The 26,089-nt window shown below is 46.4% G+C and overlaps 1 protein-coding gene across 3 annotated transcripts; it reads right to left on the reverse strand.

The window, feature by feature from the left end:
* Positions 1-377: 377 nt before the first annotated feature.
* Positions 378-22,035, reverse strand: LOC141191460 (uncharacterized). 3 transcript variants are annotated; one of them, XM_073661354.1, is made up of 7 exons: positions 21,883-22,035; positions 8,650-8,799; positions 8,419-8,520; positions 8,213-8,336; positions 8,032-8,129; positions 7,743-7,833; positions 378-3,735 (listed from the first exon to the last, which is right to left on the reverse strand). In XM_073661354.1, the coding sequence occupies exons 2-7, from the start codon at positions 8,725-8,727 to the stop codon at positions 1,967-1,969; spliced, it is 2,262 nt and encodes a 753-aa protein (XP_073517455.1). In that variant the 5' UTR covers positions 8,728-8,799; positions 21,883-22,035; the 3' UTR covers positions 378-1,966. The 3 variants fall into 3 exon arrangements, with proteins under 3 accessions (XP_073517455.1, XP_073517454.1, XP_073517453.1); XM_073661353.1 differs by lacking the exon at positions 21,883-22,035 and adding an exon at positions 10,219-10,254; XM_073661352.1 differs by lacking the exon at positions 21,883-22,035 and adding an exon at positions 9,016-9,057.
* Between the last annotated feature and the right edge of the window lie 4,054 nt (positions 22,036-26,089).

Consider the following 26,089-nt stretch of genomic DNA (forward strand, 5'->3'; position numbering starts at 1 on the left):
CATTTTGTAATTTTTTCACTATTATATGGGACTCTGACTTGAAGTTTTTTCCTCTTGTTTCTTATGTATGGAGGAGCATGTGGGGCCCATTATACTGTATACTGGTTGGCCCACGACTTTGTCAAAGTTTTCATGTTGTGAGTTTTACATTCCTGATGTAGAATCAGTCTGGGTAAATGTACATGGACATGACAATAATGGAAAACTGCTAACTGGACTTTGCTACAAGTCTCCTAATATAGCTGAACACGTAGAGGATGAAATGCTGCAACAAATTAAAAAGGCAACAAAAACAAGTCATGGTGAAAAGTGTTGGATCCCTTGAAATTGTTCCAGAAAATGAAGTAATTCTCCCAGAAAATTATTGCAATTACATGTTTTGTTATACACGTTTATTTCCTTTGCGTGTATTGGAACAACACAAGAAAACAGAGAGAAAAAGGCAAATTGAACATAATTTCACACAAAATAGGCCGGACAAAATTGTAGGTAAACAACTTTGTTTCAAGTATGTGAAGCTTGTTCAAACGCAATTGTGGCAAGTAACAGGTGTGGGCAATATGAAAATCACAACTAAAACTAGATAAAAAAGGGAGAAGTTGATTCAATCTTTGCATTGTGTGCATATGTGTGCCACACTAAGCATGGAGAAAACAGAAAAAGGAGAAGAGAACTGTCTGAGGATTTGAGAACCCAAATTGTTGAAAAATATCAACAATTTCAAGGTTATAAGTCCATCTTTAGGGATAAGCATGTTCCTTTGTCCAAGGTACGCAGCATAATCAATAAATTTACAACCCATACAGTCAGATATGGTGGAGGTTCAAAGGTGTTTTGGGGTTGATTCTCTGCCTCTGGCACTAGGTGCCTTGACTGTGTGCAAGACATCATGAAATCTGAAGATTAGCAAAGGATCTTGGGTCACAATGTAGTGCCTAGTGTCAGAAAGCTGGATTTGCGTCCTAGGTCATGGGTCTTCCAGCATGACAATGACCCCAAACATACTTCAAGAAGCACCCAGAAAATGGATGGAAACAAAGTGCTGGAGAGTTCTGACCAGCAAGGAGTCTGGATCTAAATCCCATTGAACACCTGTGGAGAGATCTTAAAATTGCTGTATGGAGACAAATATTACAGTTTGAGAGTCCTCAGTTTTTGATACCATCTTTTCAGTTAGCCATTAGTCAGTAAGCTTTCGAGACTACTCAGGTCTCTTCATCAGACATAGTATAACACAAAATCTGAAGAGTCACATATTTATACACAACATGGCACAGGAATAATGCAATAGATGAGACAAGTGATGTGAAGCAGAAATATCAGTTTTGGAAAGGGAGAAGAAGTTGTGGCCGTAAAAATAAGTGGCCACAAGTAGATCTATTCTTTTTGTCTTTTTTTGTGTGGCGATGAGAATTCATCCTTGTTCTAAGTTTTTGCCCTGTCTGCCCTACATACAGACCCCCAGTTGGACATTTGGTACATATAATTAAGTACATTAGATGTGATGCAGCTGAAAGTATCTGGGATCTTGTGGTCCTGATGTGAGTTGGGAATCTTTATCTTGTCCGTGGTCATTATAAATGGACAGGTTTTACATATACAGTGGATGAGGATGAATTTTGTAAGTTTCACCACAAAGGTGAAACTATCCTCCCGGTTAGTTTGCTTTCCCTCCCAGTACCTTTTCATTCTAACAATGATAGGTTTTTGAGAGATTATACTTGTTCCTTCTATTTTTTGTTCTCCTTAGCTTGACTTCTTCGCCCTATATGAATGTGTTTTTGTTTCTCATTCAGGGTTTTCGTATTTTACTTCATACTTTTCTTTCCCCTTGTTGACAGTGTGTTGCAGCCTCCCCTCTGGTTCCTCAGGAGGTACGAGAAACTCCTCAACGGCTTATTAAGGAGTTAGGTCAGTGGTGGTGTTTTTAGTTGTGCAGCTAGGGCCTTTCTTGTCTGTACAGAGACTAGTTGGGTGTAGTTGTGGCATTCTCCCCTGTGTGGGTTCTCCGGTGGTTATCAAGATTCGCTTTCTGGTTAAAACATTTCCCACATTTTGAACAAGAAAAAGGCTTCTTCCCTGTGTGAATTCTCTGATGTTTATTAAGATCTGATTTCTGTACAAAACATTTCCCACAATCTGAACATGAAAATGGCTTCTCCCTTGTGTGAGTTTTGTGATGTTTTATAAGAGTAGACTGCGCTGTAAAACATTTCCCACATTCTGAACATGAAAATGGCTTCTCTCCTGTGTGAGTTCTCTGATGGTTGATAAGAGTTGATTTCTCTGCAAAACATTTTCCACATTCTGGACATGAAAAAGGCTTCTCCCCTGTGTGAGTTCTCTGATGTGTGATAAGCTTTGATTTCTTTACAAAACATTTCCCACATTCTGAACATGAAAATGGCTTCTCCCCTGTGTGAGTTTTGTGATGTTTTATAAGAGTAGACTGCGCTGTAAAACATTTCCCACATTCTGAACATGAAAATGGCTTCTCTCCTGTGTGAGTTCTCTGATGACTGGTAAGAGTTGATTTCTCTGCAAAACATTTTCCACATTCTGAACATGAAAAAGGCTTCTCCCCTGTGTGAGTTCTCTGATGTTTGATAAGCTTTGATTTCTTTGCAAAACATTTCCCACATTCTGAACAAGAAAATGGCTTGTCCCCTGTGTGAGTTCTCTGATGTGCAATAAGAGCTGACTTCTCTGTAAAATATTTCACACATTCTGAAGAAAATGGCTTCTCCCCTGTGTGAGTTCTCTGATGTGTGATAAGAGATGATTTCTCTGTAAAATATTTCACACATTCTGAACAAAAAAAAGGCTTCTCACCTGTGTGAGTTCTCTGATGTTTGATAAGAGTTGATTTCTCTGTAAAACATTTCCCACATTCTGAACATGAAAAAGGCTTCTCCCCTGTGTGAGTTTTGTGATGCTTGATAAGATTTGATTTCTTTGCAAAACACTTCCCACATTCTGAACAAGAAAATGGCTTCTCCCCTGTGTGAGTTCTCTGATGTATATTAAGATGTGATTTCTGTGCAAAACATTTCCCACAATCTGAACATGAAAATGGCTTCTCCCCTGTGTGAGTTTTGTGATGCTTGATAAGATTTGATTTCTCTGTAAAACATTTCCCACATTCTGAACATGAAAATGGCTTCTCTCCTGTGTGAGTTCTCTGGTGCTCAAGAAAACTAGATTTCCGGTTAAAACATTTCCCACAATCTGAACATGAAAATGGCTTCTCCCCTGTGTGAGTTTTGTGATGCTTGATAAGAGTTGATTTCTCTGTAAAACATTTCACACATTCTGAACAGGAAAATGGCTTCTCTCCTGTGTGAGTTCTCTCATGCCTAACAAGATTTGATTTCTGATTAAAACATCTCCCACACTTGGAGCAAGAAAATCTATTCTTCACTGTGTGAATTTTTTGATGTTTGAGAAAAGACTTTTTGAGAGGAAAACTATTTCTATATTCTGAACGTGAAAATGGCTTCTTTGCTTTAGGAGCAGTTTGTTTTTTAATGCTTATTTTGTGAGTTTGATTTCCCTCAGTAGTCGGTAATGAATCAGAAGACAGGACTTGTTTCATAGGATCAGATGACAGATCTTTGCTGTGAAGGGATGATGGTAGATCTGGAGTAATGGCATTCACTTCAATTGTATCCTGTGGGATCTCAAGATCATCTGATATAAAAATCTCCTGTCCCTCTGATCTCCTGGTACAGTCATCTGCCAAGAATAAAACCAATTATTATTTTTTAATAAAAAATCCTTGAATTTTATATTTTTGAACATTTCTACTTAAACTGTCTGTAAATAAAGGCAAGTTATATAAAAAAAAAAATTCATTTATTCACCAGGACAATGACCATCTAATAGAAAACCTCATAGGATGAACCAGTGGAGCGTGGTGTTCAACTGTTTGTTCATTCTGCCTCCCAAATATGGAGTAAAAGGCGCAGGCTCTGTCCAGCCACTAAGATTAGGTAGCCTGGGACCAGTAGTACCATCCAGTCTGGCAGTATGGGTGTGTGTGCTGTCCAGCTGGAGTAACCTACTCCCTGCTTCAGCCATTTGGAAAGCACCGCACCCTACTAAAGCTGGAAGCATATTGCCGGAAGCTGCCAGATCCAGCCTTGTTCTCCTCTGGTTCAGTCCTCTGTGATCAGCTCCCGGCTTGTGTATTTGCTTCCGGTTGTGACCTCGGCCCGTTTACTGACTACTCGTGTCTTCTGATTTTGTATTTTCTCTGCCCTCCTGGTTCTGATCCGGCTACCTGACTATTCTTATTCCCATCTCACTCCACAGAACAGCAGGTAACACTATGGCCCAAGCCTAGGGGTCTCTGTGTAAGTCCAGATCCATGTAGAGGGGTTAAAGGGTGATGAGCAAAGTCATTTGTGAAATCTGTAAAGAGGGTAGATAGTGACAAGCCTGTTTGTGGTGGCCATCTTTTGAGCTGCCAGGTGACCATGAACAGTGCCCCCAATACATTGCGTCTGCGAACTATTCCAGTTAAGATCTGCATTCAAATAGCTAAATGGCGCTCCTTCCCTTCTTACCCTGCCATGTGCCCAGACAGTAGTGTACAACCGTATATAGGGGATTGTCAGATTCAAGAGAAGTTGGAAAATAATTTGTAAGGTCCATTTGTTTCCTATTATCCTTTGTGAAGAATTCCAGAATTATCACCACATAAAGTGACGCGGGAAGGGGTTAAATCAGAGGATTACTGAAGTCAAAAACTGTGAGTATAGACAATAAAACATCTACTGAAATGATCAAACTCAACAGTCTTCATCAGAGAAAAATGAGTAACTAGTGGTGAAACCTCTCTGGGGTAATTAGAGTCTGGGGCTCGGTGGCTCTTCATCTAAACTATCGTAAGGGACAATTTTTTCTGTCACATGAGTGTCAAGAAGAAATATTAGACATTTAAAGTGAAGTTTTTTACAATACTGCAGAGCTGAGGTGTCTTAAATTTAGATCTCGGGCATTTGGAAGAGGCAATGGAGATCTTTTTGAAAGACTACCAGGGAGTTACAGAGACACATAAGTGAGGCCGGCCGATTCCACCACAATCAAACTATCATACAGAATGAACTTGTAAAAAAAGAAAGAATATATAAACATGTAACATCCCCAACAACAACGTATGTATGAAGGGAAAAATCCAACACTAAACCGGAGTCGCACTCATTTATGGTGGACCATTGGAGGTATGATGAATCCTGACCAGAAGAGTAGAGAAAGTATTAGTGCCCCCATTTCAGGAGAGATTGTGCAGGAATCTGAATTCTTTAGGATTGAAAACATAATGGAATTTATGACGTGGAGTGAATCCATGAAACCAGGGCTCGAGCCATGCCACCACATCTCCTGCAGGCGTGAATAGATGTGTATTACAGCCATCAGCCACGCACAGCTTAGAGATACAGTTAGGTCCATATATATTTGGACAGGGACAACATTTTTCTAATTTTGGTTCTAGACATTACCACAATGAATTTTAAACAAAACAATTCAAATGCAGTTGAAGTTCAGACTTTCAGCTTTCATTTGAGGTTATCCACATTAAAATTGGATGAAGGGTTTAGGAGTTTCAGCTCCTTAACATGTGCCACTCTGTTTTTAAAGGGACCAAAAGTAATTGGACATATTAAATAATTGTAAATAAAATGTTCATTTCTAGTACTTGGTTGAAAACCCTTTGTTGTCAATGACTGCCTGAAGTCTTGAACTCATGGACATCACTAGACGCTGTGTTTCCTTCTTTTGATGCTCTGCCAGGCCTTCACTGCGGTGGTTTTCAGTTGCTGTTTGTTTGTGGGCCTTTCTGTCTGAAGTTTAGTCTTTAACAAGTGAAATGCATGCTCAATTGGGTTGAGATCAGGTGACTGACTTGGCCATTCAAGAATATTCCACTTCTTTGCTTTAATAAACTCCTGGGCTGCTTTGGCTTTGTTTTGGGTCATTGTCCATCTGTAGTATGAAACGACGACCAATCAGTTTGGCTGCATTTGGCTGGATCTGAGCACACAGTATGGCTCTGAATACATAAGGAATTCATTCGGCTGCTTCTGTCCTGTGTCAGATCATCAATAAACACTAGTGACCAAGTGCCACTGGCAGCCATGCATGCCCGTGCCATCACACTGCCTCCGCCGTGTTTTACAGATGATGTGGTATGCTTTGGATCATGAGCTGTACCACGCCTTCGCCATACTTTTCTCTTTCCATCATTCTGGTAGAGGTTGATCTTGGTTTCATCTGTCCATAGAATGTTCTTCCAGAACTGTGCTGGCTTTTTTTTCATGTTTTTAAGCAAAGTCCAGTCTAGGCTTTTTATTCTTGATGCTTATGAGTGGCTTGCACCGTGCAGTGAACCCTCTGTAGTTACTTTCATGAAGTCTTCTCTTTATGGTAGATTTGGATATTGATATGCCTACCTCCTGGAGAGTGTTGTTCACTTGGTTGGCTGTTGTGAAGGGGTTTCTCTTCACCATGGAGATTATTCTGCGATCATCCACCACTGTTGTCTTCCGTGGGCGCCCAGGTCTTTTTACATTGATGAGTTCACCGATGCTTTCTTTCTTTCTCATGATGTACCAAACTATAGATTTTGCCACTCCTAATATTGTAGCAATTTCTCGGATGTTTTTTTTCTGTTTTTGCAGCTTAAGGATGGCTTGTTTCACCAGCATGGAGAGCTCTTTTGACCGCATGTTTACTTCACAGCAAAACCTTCCAAATGCAAGCACCACACCTCAAACCACTCCAGGCCTTTTATCTGCTTAATTGAGAATGACATAACGAAGGGATTGCCCACACCTGTCCATGAAATAGCCTTGGAGTCAATTGTCCAATTACTTTTGGTCCCTTTAAAAACAGGGTGGCACATGTTAAGGAGCTGAAACTCCTAAACCCTTCATCCAATTTTAATGTGGATACCCTCAAGCTGAAAGTCTGAACTTCAACTGCATCTGAACTGTTTTGTTTAAAATTCATTGTGGTAATGTCTAGAACCAAAATTAGAAAAATGTTGTCTCTGTCCAAATATATATGGACCTAACTGTATATCATGGCACAGGTGTAATGTTTTTTATGTAGTTTATCAAAATCCTGTTTGAAGTTAGTTGGTTTAAAAAGAAATTGAAAAGTCGGGATAAAGGGAAACTCTGTTGTTATTGTACAGAAATTTACACTTGTCCCTCACTGGACATTTAATGTTATCGATCAAAAAAGCAAACTTTGGCCAGAAAGACTGGACCTGGTCTTGTAGGCACCATACGAGCACATTCAGCAGCACAGAAGGGATAGAAGGTAGATTCATCCAATAAGATATCAGGGATCTAGGAAGCCAACAGCATCATTACCCTCCGCTTTCTCTTACAGTCCCATCATAATTTTTCTTCAAGTGATTTTCTCACTTGTCAGCACTTTCTACGTACGCTGTCATTTGGCTTTGTAGTTTACAGACTTGGGCAGGTAACGGTCAGCGTCTACTAATCCCAGGGGGTAGGTAGATCCTCCAGGTTGTAAGTTCTATAGAAAAGGGCTTTCACAATTACACAAAGTAAATTGAATATTTTCGGAAGGAGGAGAATGTTGTGGTCTAGCAGCAAAATGGTGATCACACGATTGTGATATGGCCGGACTACACCACCGATAAAGCATCCACAGCCGGTGACTGAGAAGAATCTGTGACTTCTCTGCATTTAGTGGTTACTACTCACCTGGGTAGTCATATGTAGGAATCTCCTCCTTACACCGCTCATCACCCCTCACATATGTTTCTGTAGTATTAATATGAGTCAGATCTTCACCCTGAAACAAATATTATAAAAGTCAAAGACAGATGGAGAAGTCACATGTGTGATCAGCTCTAATCCTGCCATCTCCACCGTTCTCATTATACAAGTATAAAACATATAATACTGGTGGATGAAACAAGACTGAGCACAAGACCCTCACAGCCGTCTACACATCATAGGGGAGATCTCATGACACCTTCTCTCCATCTACCTGATGATCCTGAGGAACATTGGGATCTTCTTGTTTACAGTCCTGTGGAAGAAGAGGATGGGGACATCTCTCTGGTGTTGTCCTCTTACTGGATAGATCTGGAGGAAACACATACAGGGACTGAATTCATTCTTTCCATACAGATACTTATAGGCCGTGTGTATTTAGTCCTGTCTATTACCTGATGATGTGAGGGGTTGGGGAACCTCCATCATGATGTCCTTGTACAGATCTTTGTGTCCTTCTAAATACTCCCACTCCTCCATGGAGAAATAGATGGCGACATCCTGACACCTTATAGGAACCTGACACATACAATGATACCGTCATCCCCCGATCCCTTCATAGTATTACTGTATAATGTCCCAGCATTCCCAGCAGCGTCACCTCTCCAGTCAGCAGCTCAATCATCTTGTAGGCGAGTTCTAGGATCTGGTCATTGATGTCCTCATGTATCAGGGGGCGAGGTGGAGACCCCGTGATTAATCTCTGGTTATGGAGAGACACATTAATAAATCTCACTACAGACATTTCCAGAGTCCTCACCTCTCCAGTTCTGTCCATCTGTTATTCCCATAGATAAGAATGATGTAATGTGACATCATCAAAATATCTCACCTCTCCAGTAAGCCGGAAGAGGATCTCTAGGGTGAGGTGTAATATCCTCTCCACTATCTTGTCTCTGTCCATATCCATCTTTGATAGGTAAATCAGGAAAATTTTCTTATATAGAAGATCTTCACTGAGAGGATCCGGTATTGTAGAGACCTGAATTAGAAGAAGATGAGCCGATGTAACATCATAAAAATCCTGTGTAATAATGCAACTACTGAAGATAATAAGGGGAAACATACGAGGAGATTTATTATTTTAAATTTAGTTTTTTCTTTACATCTAGGAATAAAACCTATATATTTTAGGCCACAGACAACAAGCAGTTTCTTCCTCGAAGTCTGCAGCTGAAAATGTTTCTCATAGACTCACCTTCCATAACGCTAATTCTCGTCTCATTTTCTGTCACTGGAATTGGCATTAGCAATACTGCAGGAGATATTTATTTCACGTGACATGAGAAATAACTACTTCATGATGAGGAAACATCTTCTACTACGGATCTAAAACCATATTTGGAGACAGTCCGTCACTGACTACATCACCACTGGCCGTCTGTATGAATGTTTCCAGTCTTCCCCGAACTGTAATCTTCTATCAAGTTACATCTCATGTCTGATTCACACACAGAAGTTTGAGGCTTTTATAAAAGCTGTTTTGTTTGCACAAATGCCGCGGACAGAAATTATTCGATACTAAAGTCTACATGTACAGTGTATTATGGGTTTTATTTCTAGCCTTAGGCTTTCCTATATTACAAGAAAAAAAAACATAAAAAAGCAGATATTAAAAGGTTTCAAAAGAAAATTTGCTCCAACAATTCTTGTAAAAAGAAAAAACATGCAAAAAGCAGAAGACACATTTTGTAATTTTTTAACATGTTATGAACTCTTTTGGGCACCAGAACATAGATGTACACCTCAGGGATGGCACAGGTGCGGCAGCAACAAAATCCCTGGCAGTTTAACCACTTGCTCCTGCAAAAAGCAAACATGGCATCTAAGAAGGTGTGACAGAGTTCAGCTGAATGCCCTCCTCCCTCAAGTACTGGGCCTGTAATATACAAAAGTCTATTAGGCCGGGCCAGAGGCAGAGTTCCATAACTTACTTTTTAACGCCTCCATAAACATTAGACTAAAGTTACATGGAAGCACTGATTTTGGTCGACTATATAATGTATTTGGGGACCTCCCTACAGATGCAGTCAGACATACAAACCACAGGAAAGCTGGAATATTTGTGTATGGGGGAGTCGGGAGAGATAGCCGTCTGCCAAATGATCGTTCAGCCAACACTTATCTCATGTGTATGGGGCAGTTAGTATTACACTGACAGGCAGTGATAATACATGGCACTACAGTAGTACAGTGCATCACATGAGCAATCAAAGGCTTCTGTGTTGTATGATCGCACTAATGAGAGTTATTTTAAAAAGTTTATAAAAAAGGTTTAAAAAAAAGTTTTAAAGTGAAAATATCACAGTTTTAGCAAAAATAAATATTTGTCACTATAAGGAAAACATGCATATAATGAGAAAATGGAGAGAGATGTCAGCTCACTGTTTATTTAATGCACCTTGTCTGAAGAACACCGCATGGAGCCGCCCTGGTCAGGGACTGTGAAGACCCAGGGTCTTCTGTTGGTGTAACGCTACTAAAACAACACAGGGTGAGGGTAAAACAGCATGGTAATACTTTATTGAACCACAAAGAAGACATTAAACATACAGAACAGTCCCAGCAAATACCCAAGATGGTACAACATTACACAGTCTCACCCTTCCTTCTCCGCCCGCCTGGGATAGAACAGCTGCGACTTTAGAGACTTCCAGTGCTGACTACCTCAACCAGTGGCCCTCCGCTTCAGGTGGGCTCCCACAGAGAGAAGGTAGCGGCAAGTTTAGGAAGTCAACAGTCCATTGAGGTACAAGACCAGGAGACCCGATGGTCCCATCCTGGCCTCTCCGAGAGTTTTCATGGGACCAGACGACCGGTGGGTCCCTCTTGGCAACTCCAAATGTCTCCATGGGTTCTAGGTGACTGGTGGGTCCCTCCTAGCAACACCAAAACAGCATATCCATGGGGCCAAGTGACTTTTTCGTCCTCTCCCGGACTTCCCAAAAGTATCCATGGTCTCTCTGATGGTTAATGGAGCAGATCTGAAACTTTCCAGTGAGGGCTGATACCCTTAGATTAGAAACATGTAGAATACAAATCTGTGTCTCTTTAGATGCCATGCAATCCATCTACTTTGCTGAAGGATGTCTCCCATTCTCCTTCCAAAGTCCTTCTGATGTTCCGTGATTCTCTGTCCCAAATTTCATTCTGTCTACAGCACTACAGACATCCCTGTTTATATTTACATCTATGTGAGGTCATAAAGCCCAGGTAAAAGAGGTAAAGGTGCAGGGATCACTTATCATTGTTTGAGCTAATCTACTTACACAGTTGGTATCACAGGGGCTGTTGTAAATAAACTTTCAGCTGACTTAGTGCAATTTGTCATTATCACAGTAAACATGATTGTTTCCAAACGAACAGAATTCAGCATTCAGGGTTATACAAATACTATGACCTTTTTGATCAGCAAGAGAAATACAGCCCCTGACGAAGCTACTGTAGTAGCGATACACGTAGGTATCTATGCCCTACGTGTATCACTACTACAGTAGCTTCATCAGGGGTCGTATGTTTTTTAACCACTTGTGTGTCCCTACATGAAATAAAGTTGCTATTTTATTTGTTATTTGTAGTAATTCTTATTATTTTTGGATGTGCATTATCTCACTGTGCAAGCTTTTCTCTACCTACTTCTTTATGTGCTTTGTTGCACAGTTACCATTGCCCCCCGTATCATATTTCAGTGATTTAGATTGTGTGGTGCCGACTGCCAAATATCTTAATAGATTAATGTCTTCTAATACATTTTTTTTAGGGGCCCTGACGTGCATCCCACGTATTGTAGTTAACTCTCTATACACTCTATTAAATAAATGACCCCCTATAGTGTTACAATTGATGAAATTGTGTACTGAAAATTGCTGTACCGTTAGGTTTTCTTCAAATGTGTCGGTTTTATTAACATCGTTGCATGCTTTACAGGGTGTATGTCCACATTTAAAAAAATCTTATAGGATAACCAAGTTACATTGCGTTTGATATTTGTTTCTTGCTTATTCCGCCTGGTGTAGAAGCCTTTTTTGATCCAAAGCTCAAACAAAATATTCAAAAGAATTTACAAAGTCTGGAGGATGGATCTCAGACATCAAAAAAACTACGTTTGAGAGAGATATCAAAGACTACGAGTCAAATTCAAGTTACACATGGAAACGAAACAAACCAGGAGCTACTGTTCTGAAATACAGGTCATACAATAAATTCAAAGGAAATAGAGGAGAGCGGAGGTCAGCTTCACAAATCCTAATGTGTCCATGGGTTCCTCTAATTATAATTCTCTGAGGACTTATCTGATGCATCAGTGGGATCAACTAAAGAAAGATGGAACAAAAATAAATTCTCAAGAACGCCCCACAATCCAGCACAAAACAACGGGCGGGAAGAAAGCACAAACGTGCCCGGACATGTGCATTCCATGCCGGAGGGCATCACGGTCTCCTATCTGCGCATGCGCATGTCCGGAAGCATGCGTTCCACGCCGGATCGCATATGGCATTGGATTGCATACCACCAACATAGAAAAATCCTATCTCTGAGATCAGCATCATGGGAGACTAAAAACAAGTACTGCACATCCTCCCATCATGTAATAGGCATGTAGATCTACTTTATCACCACAAAAATATGGGATGGTGGCCCACAGTATATTCCTAAATGGTCAAAGTTGACCTCTATTGCACAATTAGAGATACACAAGGATCACCACACTTGTTAATGACGAAATAGTATAAGTGGAATATAATTGATAAGAAATAATTCTGATATAGAAGCTCAGATATCTCGGTGAAGTACAACAATATGTGAACCCCATTCACAGGAAACTGACTAGCAATGGGTAGAGCATAAAATCCAAAAATATAATCCAGAATGGGACTGTATTCACACAAAACAGGCATAGGAAATTTGCTCATTGAGTCCCTTAGGGGCTCGAGAATCCAGTCTAACAATCCACTCACTTTCCTTTCAGAGGATACATCTATTGTGATCACCTCCTCTCACATTGGGTTTAACCACCACAATGATACAAAAGGAGAGGTCTCCGGGTTCACTCGATGTGCACTGTTCATGTGTCTCACTAATGGGATCTCCCGACCATGGCGTATATCGCCCAAATGCTCCCCTACTCTCCTCCTAGACACCCTCTTGATCTTGTCTACATATTCTAGGGGGCAGGTGCATGTGGCCATATATACTAGTCCTGAAGTTTTACAGATGGAATAATCCCACTGGAAAAAGATTTTAACCATGGAGGAACTTGAGAAAGATTTACATGGTCTCATCCAATTACATGTACAACATTCTCCAGATCTAAAGAAACCGTAGATTCTTCTATCTAGCCAAGTCCCCTTGGGTGCAGGTTTTTTTTTATAGAAACTGTGCATGGTCCCTAATTGACCAACCCTTTCTGAAAGTTATTGTGGGAGTAGATTCCACAGCACCCTCAGGTTCGGGTCGACCACAAGTATATCCCAGTGTTTGCTGAGAATATGAAAGATACAGTCACTCTGATTGTCATAAGTTTTTCTTACTCGTGTAGTCCAATCTTCTTCTTGGTCTCTTGGCTTGGTATGGAGGAGTGTCTCTCTCTCCCATTTTTCTGCAAACGATGATGCGGAGTCGAAAATGTACCATGAGTACCCTTTATCCCTTAATCTGGTGTTCAGGTCTATTGCCTGTATATTAAAATCTGTGACATTCGAGCAGTACTTTCTCAACCGTAAAAATTGGCCCTTGGGTTTTCCTCTTTGTATGGGGATGGGGGGGGGGTGGTTATCCCACTTCAATAGTTTATTAGTGCTTGAAGGTTTATGGTAGATGAGTGTTCCTAGGGTCCCATTTCAATCTTTCTTGATCAGTACATACTGGAACGGCAACTGGTAATAATTGGTGTTGGTCTGCTCCTTTAAACAAAATGTACTTTTCAGGTTATATCCTCAGTACCCTCACTTATCTTCCCTTCTTTTGAGGACCACAGAGTCAGACTCTACCGGCCCTTCTCCCTTAAAGTGCCGGTTGTCTATCGCCCTCCGGGCCCCTCGTGTCCCCTCCCGTCAGTTTGTGGATCATTTTGCCACTTGGCTTCCAAACTTTCTATCCTATGACATCCCCACCCTCATCATGGGAGACTTTAACATCCCAATTGGTGATCCATTCTCCCCATCTGCAGCTCATCTTTTATCGCTAACTTCCTCCTTCGGCCTCTCACAGCTTACTAATTCTCCTACACATAAAAATGGAAATACTCTTGACTTGATCTTCACCCGGCTCTGTTTAATACATGACTTTACTAACGCTCCTCTTCCGCTCTCTGATCACAACCTTCTTTCATTCTCTGTCAAGAACTGTCACCCTGTTCAAGACACCCCCACTTTCCACACTTACAGAAATATACAATCCATTAACACCCAGAAATTTATTAAAAAGTTGCAATCATCATTGGCCCCAATCTCCTCCCTCTCATATCCCGACTCTGCACTGAAGCATTATAACGAAATATTGCTATGCGCCCTGGATGAAGCCGCACCTCATACACAGAGAACAACTCGGCGCAGATGAGGACAACCCTGGCACACGCTGTAAACACGTTTTCTCCAGCGGTGCTCCAGGTGCAGAACGGCTGTGGAGAAAATCTAATCTGGCCGAAGATTTGATCCATTATAAATTTATGCTTAAAACCTATAACTCCGCCCTTCACCTCTCCAAACAAACCTACTTTAACAACCTCATCATCTCACGGCCCAAAAAGCCAAAACACCTGTTTTACACTTTTCACTCTCTCCTCAATCAAACAGCACAAAGCCCGCCCACTGACCTTAGCGCTAACGATCTGTCCAATTATTTCAAAGAAAAAATTGACCATATCAGACAGGAAATTTTCTCCCAATCCCCAAATGTTATGCATGCTCCTCCCTCCCACACTGCATCTTGCTCATTTTCTGACTTCGAACCAGTCATGAAAGAAGAAGAAGTGACAAGGCTCCTTTCTTCCTCTCGCTCTACCACCTGCACCAGTGACCCTATTCCCTCACATCTCCTTCAGTCCCTTTCTCCAGCTGTCACCACCACTCACCTAACTAAAATATTCAACCTCTACCTCTCATCTGGTATTTTTCCCTCCTTTTTTAAACACGCCAGCGTACATCCGTTACTTAAAAAAACATCCCTCGACCAGAACTGCACGGCCAGCTACAGACCTGTTTCCAATCTTCCTTTTATCTCTAAACTCCTGGAACTCCTGGTCCACTCCCGTCTAATCCGCTATCTCTCAGATAACTCCCTTCTTGACCCTTTACATTCTACTGAAACTGCACTCACTAAAGTCTCTAATGATCTCCTAACAGCCAAATCTAATAGTCACTACTCCCTGCTGATTCTCCTGGATCTCTCTGCAGCATTCGATACTGTGGATCTACCTCTCTGACAGCTCCTTCACTGAGTCTTTTTCTGGCTCCTCTTCCTCTCACCTTCCCCTTATTGTCGGAGTTCCTCAAAGATCAGTCCTAGGCACCCTTCTTTTCTCCTTATATACCACTTCTATTGGAAAAACAATCAGCAGATTCGGTTTTCAGTACCATCTCTATGCTGATGACACCCAATTATACACCTCTTCTCCAGACATCACCCCTGCATTATTACAAAACACCAGTGATTGTCTTTCCGCCGTCTCTAACACTATGTCCTCCCTCTATCTAAAACTGAATCTGTCAAAAACTGAACTACTCGTATTTCCTCCCTCCACTAACCTACCTGTGCCCAATATTGCCACTTCAGTTTGTGGCTCCACCATTACTCCCCAGCAACATGCCCACTGTCTTGGGGTCATACTCGATTCAGGTCTTTCCTTCACTCCTCACATAAAATCACTCGCTCGCTCGTGTCATCTACACCTCAAAAACATCTCTAGAATCAGAAACTGTCTTACCTTTGACTTATGCTTATTCTGTAGTCTGTATTGTCTGTATAAGTCCCCCCTAAAATTGTAAAGTGCTGTAGCGCTATAAAAATAAAAATTATTATTATTATAATTAAATTCAGATGTAAATCTAAGGCCCACTCTATTGATGTTGAGTTCCCCGACAAATTAAAAAGATTGTTCACTCGACCCAGACCAGATGATAAAAATGTACTCAATATATTTGTACCATACCCCAGTATATGGATGCCACCACTTATAATCATCTCAGAATATTGTGGTTTCCTCCCACCAGTCCAGGGATAAGTTAGCATATGAGGGGGCACAGGGGCTCCCCATCGCAGTACCCCTGAGCTGGAGGAAGTACTGCCTGTCAATAAGAAAGTAGTTATAAGTAAGAGTGAATTTTAGAAGATCTTCAATGATGTCATTATGTCTGCTACACTCGACTGATCTCGATTTAAAGAAACATCTTACTCCTCTGATACCATCCTCATGCCGTATATTACTGTACAAAGCCTCGATATCTAGTAAGGCCGGCTGCTCCCCTACATGCATGTATACATGCTCGAGGGTATACATGGAGGGGAGCAGGCAAAGGGGAAACCAACTCCAGAGGGATTATTCCAACTGCAGGACCTCAGGCGGTACTGTGGGGGCATCATACATACTGCATAAGGGGCGTAATGGGGGCATAAGGGGCGTAATGGGGGCATTACACTGTGGGGGCATCATACATACTGCATAAAGGGATAATGGGAGCATTACACTGTGTGGGGGCATCATACATCCTGCATAAGGGGCATAATGGGGGCATTACACTGTGTGGGGGCATCATACATCCTGCATAAGGGGCATTACACTGTGTGGGGGCATCATACATCCTGTATAAGAGGCATAATGGGGGCATTACACTGTGGGGGCATCATACATCCTGCATAAGGGGCATAATGGGGGCATTACACTGTGTGGGGGCATCATACATCCTGCATAAGGGGCATAATGGGGGCATTACACTGTGGGGGGCATCATACATCCTGCATGAGGGGCATAATGGGGGCATTACACTGTGTGGGGCATCATACATCCTGCATGAGGGGCATAATGGGGGCATTACACGGTGTGGGGGCATCATACATCCTGCATAAGGGGCATAATGGGGGTATTGCACTGTGTGGGGGCATCATACATCCTGCATAAGGGGCATAATGGGGGCATTACACTGTGTGGGGGCATCATACATCCTGCATAAGGGGCATAATGGGGGCATTACACTGTGTGGGGGCATCATACATCCTGTATAAGAGGCATAATGGGGGCATTACACTGTGGGGGCATCATACATCCTGCATAAGGGGCATAATGGGGGCATTACAATGTGTGGGGGCATCATACATCCTGCATAAGGGGCATAATGGGGGCATTACACTGTGTGGGGGCATCATACATCCTGTATAAGGGGCATAATGGGGGAATTACACTGTGGGGGGCATCATACATCCTGCATAAGGGGCATAATGGGGGCATTACATTGTGTGGGGCATCATACATCCTGCATAAGGGGCATAATGGGAGCATTACACTGTGGGGGGCATCATACATCCTGCATAATAGGGCATAATGGGGCATTACAATGTGTGGGGGCATCATACATCCTGCATAAGGGGCATAATGGGGGCATTACGCTGTGTGGGGCATCATACATCCTGCATAAGGGGCATAATGGGGGCATTACACTGTGGGGGGCATCATACATCCTGCATAAGGGGCATAATGGGGGCATTACACTGTGTGGGGGCATCATACATCCTGCATAAGGGGCATAATGGGGGCATTACACTGTGGGGGGCATCATACATCCTGCATGAGGGGCATAATGGGGGCATTACACTGTGGGGCATCATACATCCTGCATGAGGGGCATAATGGGGGCATTACACGGTGTGGGGGCATCATACATCCTGCATAAGGGGCATAATGGGGGTATTGCACTGTGTGGGGGCATCATACATCCTGCATAAGGGGCATAATGGGAGCATTACACTGTGTGGGGGCATCATACATCCTGCATAAGGGGCATAATGGGGGCATTACACTGTGTGGGGGCATCATACATCCTGCATAAGGGGCATAATGGGGGCATTACACTGTGTGGGGGCATCATACATCCTGTATAAGAGGCATAATGGGGGCATTACACTGTGGGGGCATCATACATCCTGCATAAGGGGCATAATGGGGGCATTACACTGTGTGGGGGCATCATACATCCTGCATAAGGGGCATAATGGGGGCATTACACTGTGTGGGGGCATCATACATCCTGCATAAGGGGCATAATGGGGGAATTACACTGTGGGGGGCATCATACATCCTGCATAAGGGGCATAATGGGGGCATTACACTGTGTGGGGCATCATACATCCTGCATAAGGGGCATAATGGGAGCATTACACTGTGGGGGGCATCATACATCCTGCATAAGGGGCATAATGGGGCATTACACTGTGTGGGGGCATCATACATCCTGCATAAGGGGCATAATGGGGGCATTACACTGTGGGGGGCATCATACATCCTGCATAAGGGGCATAATGGGGGCATTACACTGTGGGGGGCATCATACATCCTGCAAAAGGGGCATAATGGGGGCATTACACTGTGTGGGGGCATCATACATCCTGCATAAGGGGCATAATGGGGGCATTACACTGTGGGGGGCATCATACATCCTGCATGAGGGGCATAATGGGGGCATTACACTGTGTGGGGCATCATACATCCTGCATAAGGGGCATAATGGGGGCATTACACTGTGTGGGGGCATCATACATCCTGCATAAGGGGCATAATGGGGGCATTGCACTGTGTGGGGGCATCATACATCCTGCATAAGGGGCATAATGGGAGCATTACACTGTGTGGGGGCATCATACATCCTACATAAGGGGCATAATGGGGCATTACACTATGTGGGGGGCATCATACATCCTGCATAATGGGGGCATTACACTGTGTGGGAGCATCATACATCCTGCATGAGGGGCATAATGGGGGCATTACACTGTGGGGGGCATCATACATCCTGCATGAGGGGCATAATGGGGGCATTACACTGTGTGGGGCATCATACATCCTGCATAAGGGGCATAATGGGGGCATTACACTGTGGGGGGGTCATACATCCTGCATAAGGGGCATAATGGGGGCATCATACATACTGCATAAGGGGCATAATGGGGGCATTACACTGTGTGGGGGGCATCATACATCCTGCATAAGGGGCATAATGGGAGCATTACACTGTGGGGGGCATCATACATCCTGCATAAGGGGCATAATGGGGGCATTACACTGTGGGGGGGCATCATACATCCTGCATAAGGGGCATAATGGGAGCATTACACTGTGTGGGGGGCATCATACATCCTGCATAAGGGGCATAATGGGGGCATAACACTGTGTGGGGGCATCATACATCCTGCATAAGGGGCATAATGGGGGCATTACACTGTGTGGGGGGCATCATACATCCTGCATAAGGGGCATAATGGGGGCATAACACTGTGTGGGGGCATCATACATCCTGCATAAGGGGCATAATTGGGGCATTACACTGTGTGGAGGCATCATACATCCTGCATAAGGGGCATAATGGGGGCATTACACTGTGTGGAGGCATCATACATCCTGCATAAGGGGCATAATGGGAGCATTACACTGTGGGGGGCATCATACATCCTGCATAAGGGGCATAATGGGGGCATTACACTGTGGGGGGGCATCATACATCCTGCATAAGGGGCATAATGGGAGCATTACACTGTGGGGGCATCATACATCCTGCATAAGGGGCATAATGGGGGCATTACACTGTGTGGGGGGCATCATACATCCTGCATAAGGGGCATAATGGGGGCATAACACCGTGTGGGGGCATCATACATCCTGCATAAGGGGCATAATGGGGGCATTACACTGTGTGGGGGCATCATACATCCTGCATAGGGGGCATAATGGGGCATTACACTGTGTGGAGGAATCATCCATCCTGCATAAGGGGTATAATGGGGGCATTACACTGTGTGGGGGCATCATACATCCTGCATAAGGGGCATAATGGGGCATTACACTGTGTGGAGGCATCATACATCCTGCATAAGGGGCATAATGAGGGCATTACACTGTGTGGGGGCATCATACATCCTGCATAAGGGGCATAATGGGGGCATTACACTGTGTGGGGGCATCATACATCCTGCATAAGGGGCATAATGGGGGCATTACACTGTGTGGGGGCATCATACATCCTGCATAAGGGGCATAATGGGGGCATTACACTGTGTGGGGGCATCATACATCCTGCATAAGGGGCATAATGGGGGCATTACACTGTGTGGGGGCATCATACATCCTGCATAAGGGGCATAATGGGGGCATTACACTGTGTGGGGGCATCATACATCCTGCATAAGGGGTCATAATGGGGGCATTACACTGTGAGGGGGCATCATACATCCTGCATAAGGGGCATAATGGGGGCATTACACTGTGTGGGGGCATCATACATCCTGCATAAGGGGCATAATGGGGGCATTACACTGTGTGGAGGCATCATACATCCTGCATAAGGGGCACAATGGGGGCATTACACTGTGTGGAGGCATCATACATCCTGCATAAGGGGTCATAATGGGGGCATTACACTGTGAGGGGGCATCATACATCCTGCATAAGGGGCATAATGGGGGCATTACACTGTGTGGGGGCATCATACATCCTGCATAAGGGGCATAATGGGGGCATTACACTGTGTGGAGGCATCATACATCCTGCATAAGGGGTATAATGGGGGCATTACACTGTGTGGGGGCATCATACATACTGTATAAGGGGCATAATGGGGGCATTACACTGTGTGGGGGCATCATACATCCTGCATAAGGGGCATAATGAGGGCATTACACTGTGTGGGGGCATCATACATCCTGCATAAGGGGCATAATGGGGGCATTACACTGTGTGGGGGCATCATACATCCTGCATAAGGGGCATAATGGGGGCATTACACTGTGTGGGGGCATCATACATCCTGCATAAGGGGCATAATGGGGGCATTACACTGTGTGGGGGCATCATACATCCTGCATAAGGGGCATAATGGGGGCATTACACTGTGTGGGGGCATCATACATCCTGCATAAGGGGCATAATGGGGGCATTACACTGTGTGGGGGCATCATACATCCTGCATAAGGGGTCATAATGGGGGCATTACACTGTGAGGGGGCATCATACATCCTGCATAAGGGGCATAATGGGGGCATTACACTGTGTGGGGGCATCATACATCCTGCATAAGGGGCATAATGGGGGCATTACACTGTGTGGAGGCATCATACATCCTGCATAAGGGGCACAATGGGGGCATTACACTGTGTGGAGGCATCATACATCCTGCATAAGGGGTCATAATGGGGGCATTACACTGTGAGGGGGCATCATACATCCTGCATAAGGGGCATAATGGGGGCATTACACTGTGTGGGGGCATCATACATCCTGCATAAGGGGCATAATGGGGGCATTACACTGTGTGGAGGCATCATACATCCTGCATAAGGGGTATAATGGGGGCATTACACTGTGTGGGGGCATCATACATACTGTATAAGGGGCATAATGGGGGCATTACACTGTGTGGGGGCATCATACATCCTGCATAAGGGGTATAATGGGGGTATTACACTGTGTGGGGGGCATCATACATCCTGCATAAGGGGCATAATGGGGGCATTACACTGTGTGGGGGCATCATACATCCTGCATAAGGGGCATAATGAGGGCATTACACTGTGTGGGGGCATCATACATACTGCATAAGGGGCATAATGGGGGCATTACACTGTTTGGGGGCATCATACATCCTGCATAAGGGGTATAATGTGGGCATTACACTGTGGGGGTCCTGTACTCTGAGAACAATACGTTTCCTCCCTTCCTGTCTCCATAGTTGGGTCGTATGTATCTATTACAGGAAACAGAACAGAAACCTTATGATTCTTATAAAGGGGCAACACAAGACCCCCAAAGAGCCTCCGTGCTGAAGGGGTTAATGCCCCCTGCGCCAGTAACGGGGTCTCCACATACCTCCACGGTAGCGTCTAGTTTGGAGTTGATCTCTTGAGGGGGAGGAGTGATTTCATTCTATCATGACGTCACCGGAAGGGGCGGGGCTTCTCAGTCCAGTGGACGCTCTTCCACCTGCAGCTGCAGCAGTGCACATTGTGCCGGGACCGGAGGATGGTGATGAGGAGCTCGTGTTCAGCTTTGTGCTGTGAGGACTGAGGTGGGGGAACTGACCATGTGAATAAATGCTGTGGAGGCATAAAGGGGGCTGTGTGGGTGCTGTGAGGAGGCATGGTGTATGTAGAGGGACATCCAGGGGGCTGTGTGGCTTGTGTGAGGGGCATGGGGTATGTAGAGGGACATCCAGGGGGCTGTGTGGCTTGTGTGAGGGGCATGGGGTATGTAGAGGGACATCCAGGGGGCGATGAAGCTGGTGTGAGTAGGCATGGGATATGTAGAGGGACATCCAGGGGGCTGTGTGGCTGGTGTGAGGAGGCATGGGATATGTAGAGGGACATCCAGGGGGCTGTGTGGGTGGTGTGAGGCGGCATGGGGTTTGTAGAGGGGCATCCAGGGGGCTGTGTGGCTGGTGTGAGGAGGCATGGGGTATGTAGAGGGACATCCAGGGGGCTGTATGGCTGGTATGAGGAGGCATCGGGTATGTAGAGGGGCATCCAGGGGGCTGTATGGCTGGTGTGAGGGGCATGGGGTATGTAGAGGGACATCCAGGGGGCTGATGTGAGGAGACATGGGATGTGTAGAGGGATATCCAGGGGGCTGTGTGGGTGGTGTGAGTAGGCATGGGATATGTAGAGGGACATCCAGGGGGCTGTGTGGGTGGTGTAAGGAGGCATGGGATATGTAGAGGGACATCCAGGGGGCTGTGTGGGTGGTGTGAGGAGGCATGGGATATGTAGAGGGACATCCAGGGGGCTGTGTGGAAGGGGCATGGGGTATGTAGAGGGACATCCAGGGGGCTGGTGTGAGGAGGCATGGGACATCCAGGGGGCTGTGTGGGTGGTGTGAGGAGGCATGGGATATGTAGAGGGACATCCAGGGGGCTGTGTGGGTGGTGAGAGGAGGCATGGGATATGTAGAGGGACATCCAGGGGGCTGTGTGGCTGGTGGAGGGGGCATGGGGTATGTAGAGAGACATCCAGGGGGCTGGTGTGAGGTGGCATGGGATGTGTAGAGGGACATCCAGGGGGCTGGTGTGAGGTGGCATGGGATGTGTAGAGGGACATCCAGGGGGCTGGTGTGAGGTGGCATGGGATGTGTAGAGGGACATCCAGGGGGCTGGTGTGAGGTGGCATGGGATGTGTAGAGGGACATCCAGGTGGCTGTGTGGGTGGTGAGAGGAGGCATGGGGTATGTAGAGGGACATCCAGGGGGCTGTCTGGCTGGTGTGAGGTGGCATGGGATGTGTAGAGGGACATCCAGGTGGCTGTGTGGGTGGTGTGAGTAGGCATGGGATGTGTAGAGGGACATCCAGGGGGCTGTGTGGGTGGTGAGAGGAGGCATGGGGTATGTAGAGGGACATCCAGGGGGCTGTCTGGCTTGTGTGAGGGGCATGGGATATGTAGAGGGACATCCAGGGGGCTGTGTGGCTGGTGTGAGGAGGCATGGGGTATGTAGAGGGACATCCAGGGGGCTGTGTGGCTGGTGCGAGGAGGCATGGGGTATGTAGAGGGACATCCAGGGGGCTGTGTGGCTGGTGCGAGGAGGCATGGGGTATGTAGAGGGACATCCAGGGGGCTGTGTGTGTGTGGTGCGAGGAGGCATGGAGTATGTAGAGGGACATCCAGGGGGCTGTGTGTGTGTGGTGCGAGGAGGCATGGAGTATGTAGAGGGACATCCAGGGGGCTGTGTGGGTGGTGTGAGTAGGCATGGGGTATGTAGAGGGACATCCAGGGGGCTGGTGTGAGGAGGCATGGGATGTGTAGAGGGACATCCAGGGAGCTGTGTGGGTGGTGTGAGTAGGCATGGGATGTGTAGAGGGACATCCAGGGGGCTGTGTGGCTGATGTGAGGAGGCATGGGGTATGTAGAGGGACATCCAGGGGGCTGTGTGGGTGGTGTGAGGAGGCATGGGACATCCAGGGGGCTGTGTGGGTGGTGTGAGGAGGCATGGGACATCCAGGGGGCTGTGTGGGTGGTGTGAGGAGGCATGGGATATGTAGAGGGACATCCAGGGGGCTGTGTGGGTGGTGAGAGGAGGCATGGGATATGTAGAGGGACATCCAGGGGGCTGTGTGGGTGGTGAGAGGAGGCATGGGATATGTAGAGGGACATCCAGGGGGCTGTGTGGCTGGTGGAGGGGGCATGGGGTATGTAGAGAGACATCCAGGGGGCTGGTGTGAGGTGGCAAGGTATGTGTAGAGGGACATCCAGGGGGCTGGTGTGAGGTGGCATGGGATGTGTAGAGGGACATCCAGGTGGCTGTGTGGGTGGTGTGAGTAGGCATGGGATGTGTAGAGGGACATCCAGGGGGCTGTGTGGGTGGTGAGAGGAGGCATGGGGTATGTAGAGGGACATCCAGGGGGCTGTCTGGCTTGTGTGAGGGGCATGGGATATGTAGAGGGACATCCAGGGGGCTGTGTGGCTGGTGTGAGGAGGCATGGGGTATGTAGAGGGACATCCAGGGGGCTGTGTGGCTGGTGCGAGGAGGCATGGGGTATGTAGAGGGACATCCAGGGGGCTGTGTGGCTGGTGCGAGGAGGCATGGGGTATGTAGAGGGACATCCAGGGGGCTGTGTGTGTGTGGTGCGAGGAGGCATGGAGTATGTAGAGGGACATCCAGGGGGCTGTGTGTGTGTGGTGCGAGGAGGCATGGAGTATGTAGAGGGACATCCAGGGGGCTGTGTAGGTGGTGTGAGTAGGCAAGGGACATGTAGAGGGACATCCAGGGGGCTGGTGTGAGGAGGCATGGGATGTGTAGAGGGACATCCAAGGGGCTGTGTGGCTGGTGTGAGGGGCATGGGATATGTAGAGGGACATCGAGGGGGCTCTGTGGCTGGTGTGAGGGGCATGGGATATGTAGAGGGACATCCAGGGGGCTCTGTGGCTGGTGTGAGGAGGCATGGGGTATGTAGAGGGACATCCAGGGGGCTCTGTGGCTGGTGTGAGGAGGCAGGGGGTATGTAGAGGGACATCCAGGGGGCTCTGTGGCTGGTGTGAGGAGGCAGGGGGTATGTAGAGGGACATCCAGGGGGCTGTGTGGCTGGTGCGAGGAGGCATGGGGTATGTAGAGGGACATCCAGGGGGCTGTGTGGCTGGTGCGAGGAGGCATGGGGTATGTAGAGGGACATCCAGGGGGCTGTGTGTGTGTGGTGCGAGGAGGCATGGAGTATGTAGAGGGACATCCAGGGGGCTGTGTGTGTGTGGTGCGAGGAGGCATGGAGTATGTAGAGGGACATCCAGGGGGCTGTGTGAGTAGGCAAGGGACATGTAGAGGGACATCCAGGGGGCTGGTGTGAGGAGGCATGGGATGTGTAGAGGGACATCCAAGGGGCTGTGTGGCTGGTGTGAGGGGCATGGGATATGTAGAGGGACATCGAGGGGGCTCTGTGGCTGGTGTGAGGGGCATGGGATATGTAGAGGGACATCCAGGGGGCTCTGTGGCTGGTGTGAGGAGGCATGGGGTATGTAGAGGGACATCCAGGGGGCTCTGTGGCTGGTGTGAGGAGGCAGGGGGTATGTAGAGGGACATCCAGGGGGCTCTGTGGCTGGTGTGAGGAGGCAGGGGGTATGTAGAGGGACATCCAGGGGGCTGTGGGTGGTGCGAGGAGGCATATGGGTTATGTAGAGGGACATCCAGGGGGCTGTCTGGCTGGTGTGAGGGGCATGGGGTATGTAGAGGGACATCCAGGGGGCTGGTGTGAGGAGGCATGGGATGTGTAGAGGGACATCCAGGGGGCTGTGTGGGTGGTGTGAGGAGGCATGGGGTGTGTAGAGGGACATCCAGGGGGCTGTGTCGCTGGTGTGAGGAGGCATGGGGTATGTAGAGGGACATCCAGGGGATGTGTGGGTGGTGCGAGGAGGCATGGGATATGTAGAGGGACATCCAGGGGGCTGTGTGGGTGGTGAGAGGAGGCATGGGATATGTAGAGGGACATCCAGGGGGCTGTGTGGCTGGTGGAGGGGGCATGGGGTATGTAGAGGGACATCCAGGGGGCTGTGTGGGTGGTGAGAGGAGGCATGGGATATGTAGAGGGACATCCAGGGGGCTG

This window comes from Phyllobates terribilis, unplaced genomic scaffold (genome assembly GCF_046119375.1).
Source record: "Phyllobates terribilis strain yellow unplaced genomic scaffold, ASM4611937v1 Scaffold_46__1_contigs__length_10046794, whole genome shotgun sequence".
Classification (NCBI taxonomy): Eukaryota; Metazoa; Chordata; class Amphibia; order Anura; family Dendrobatidae; genus Phyllobates; species Phyllobates terribilis.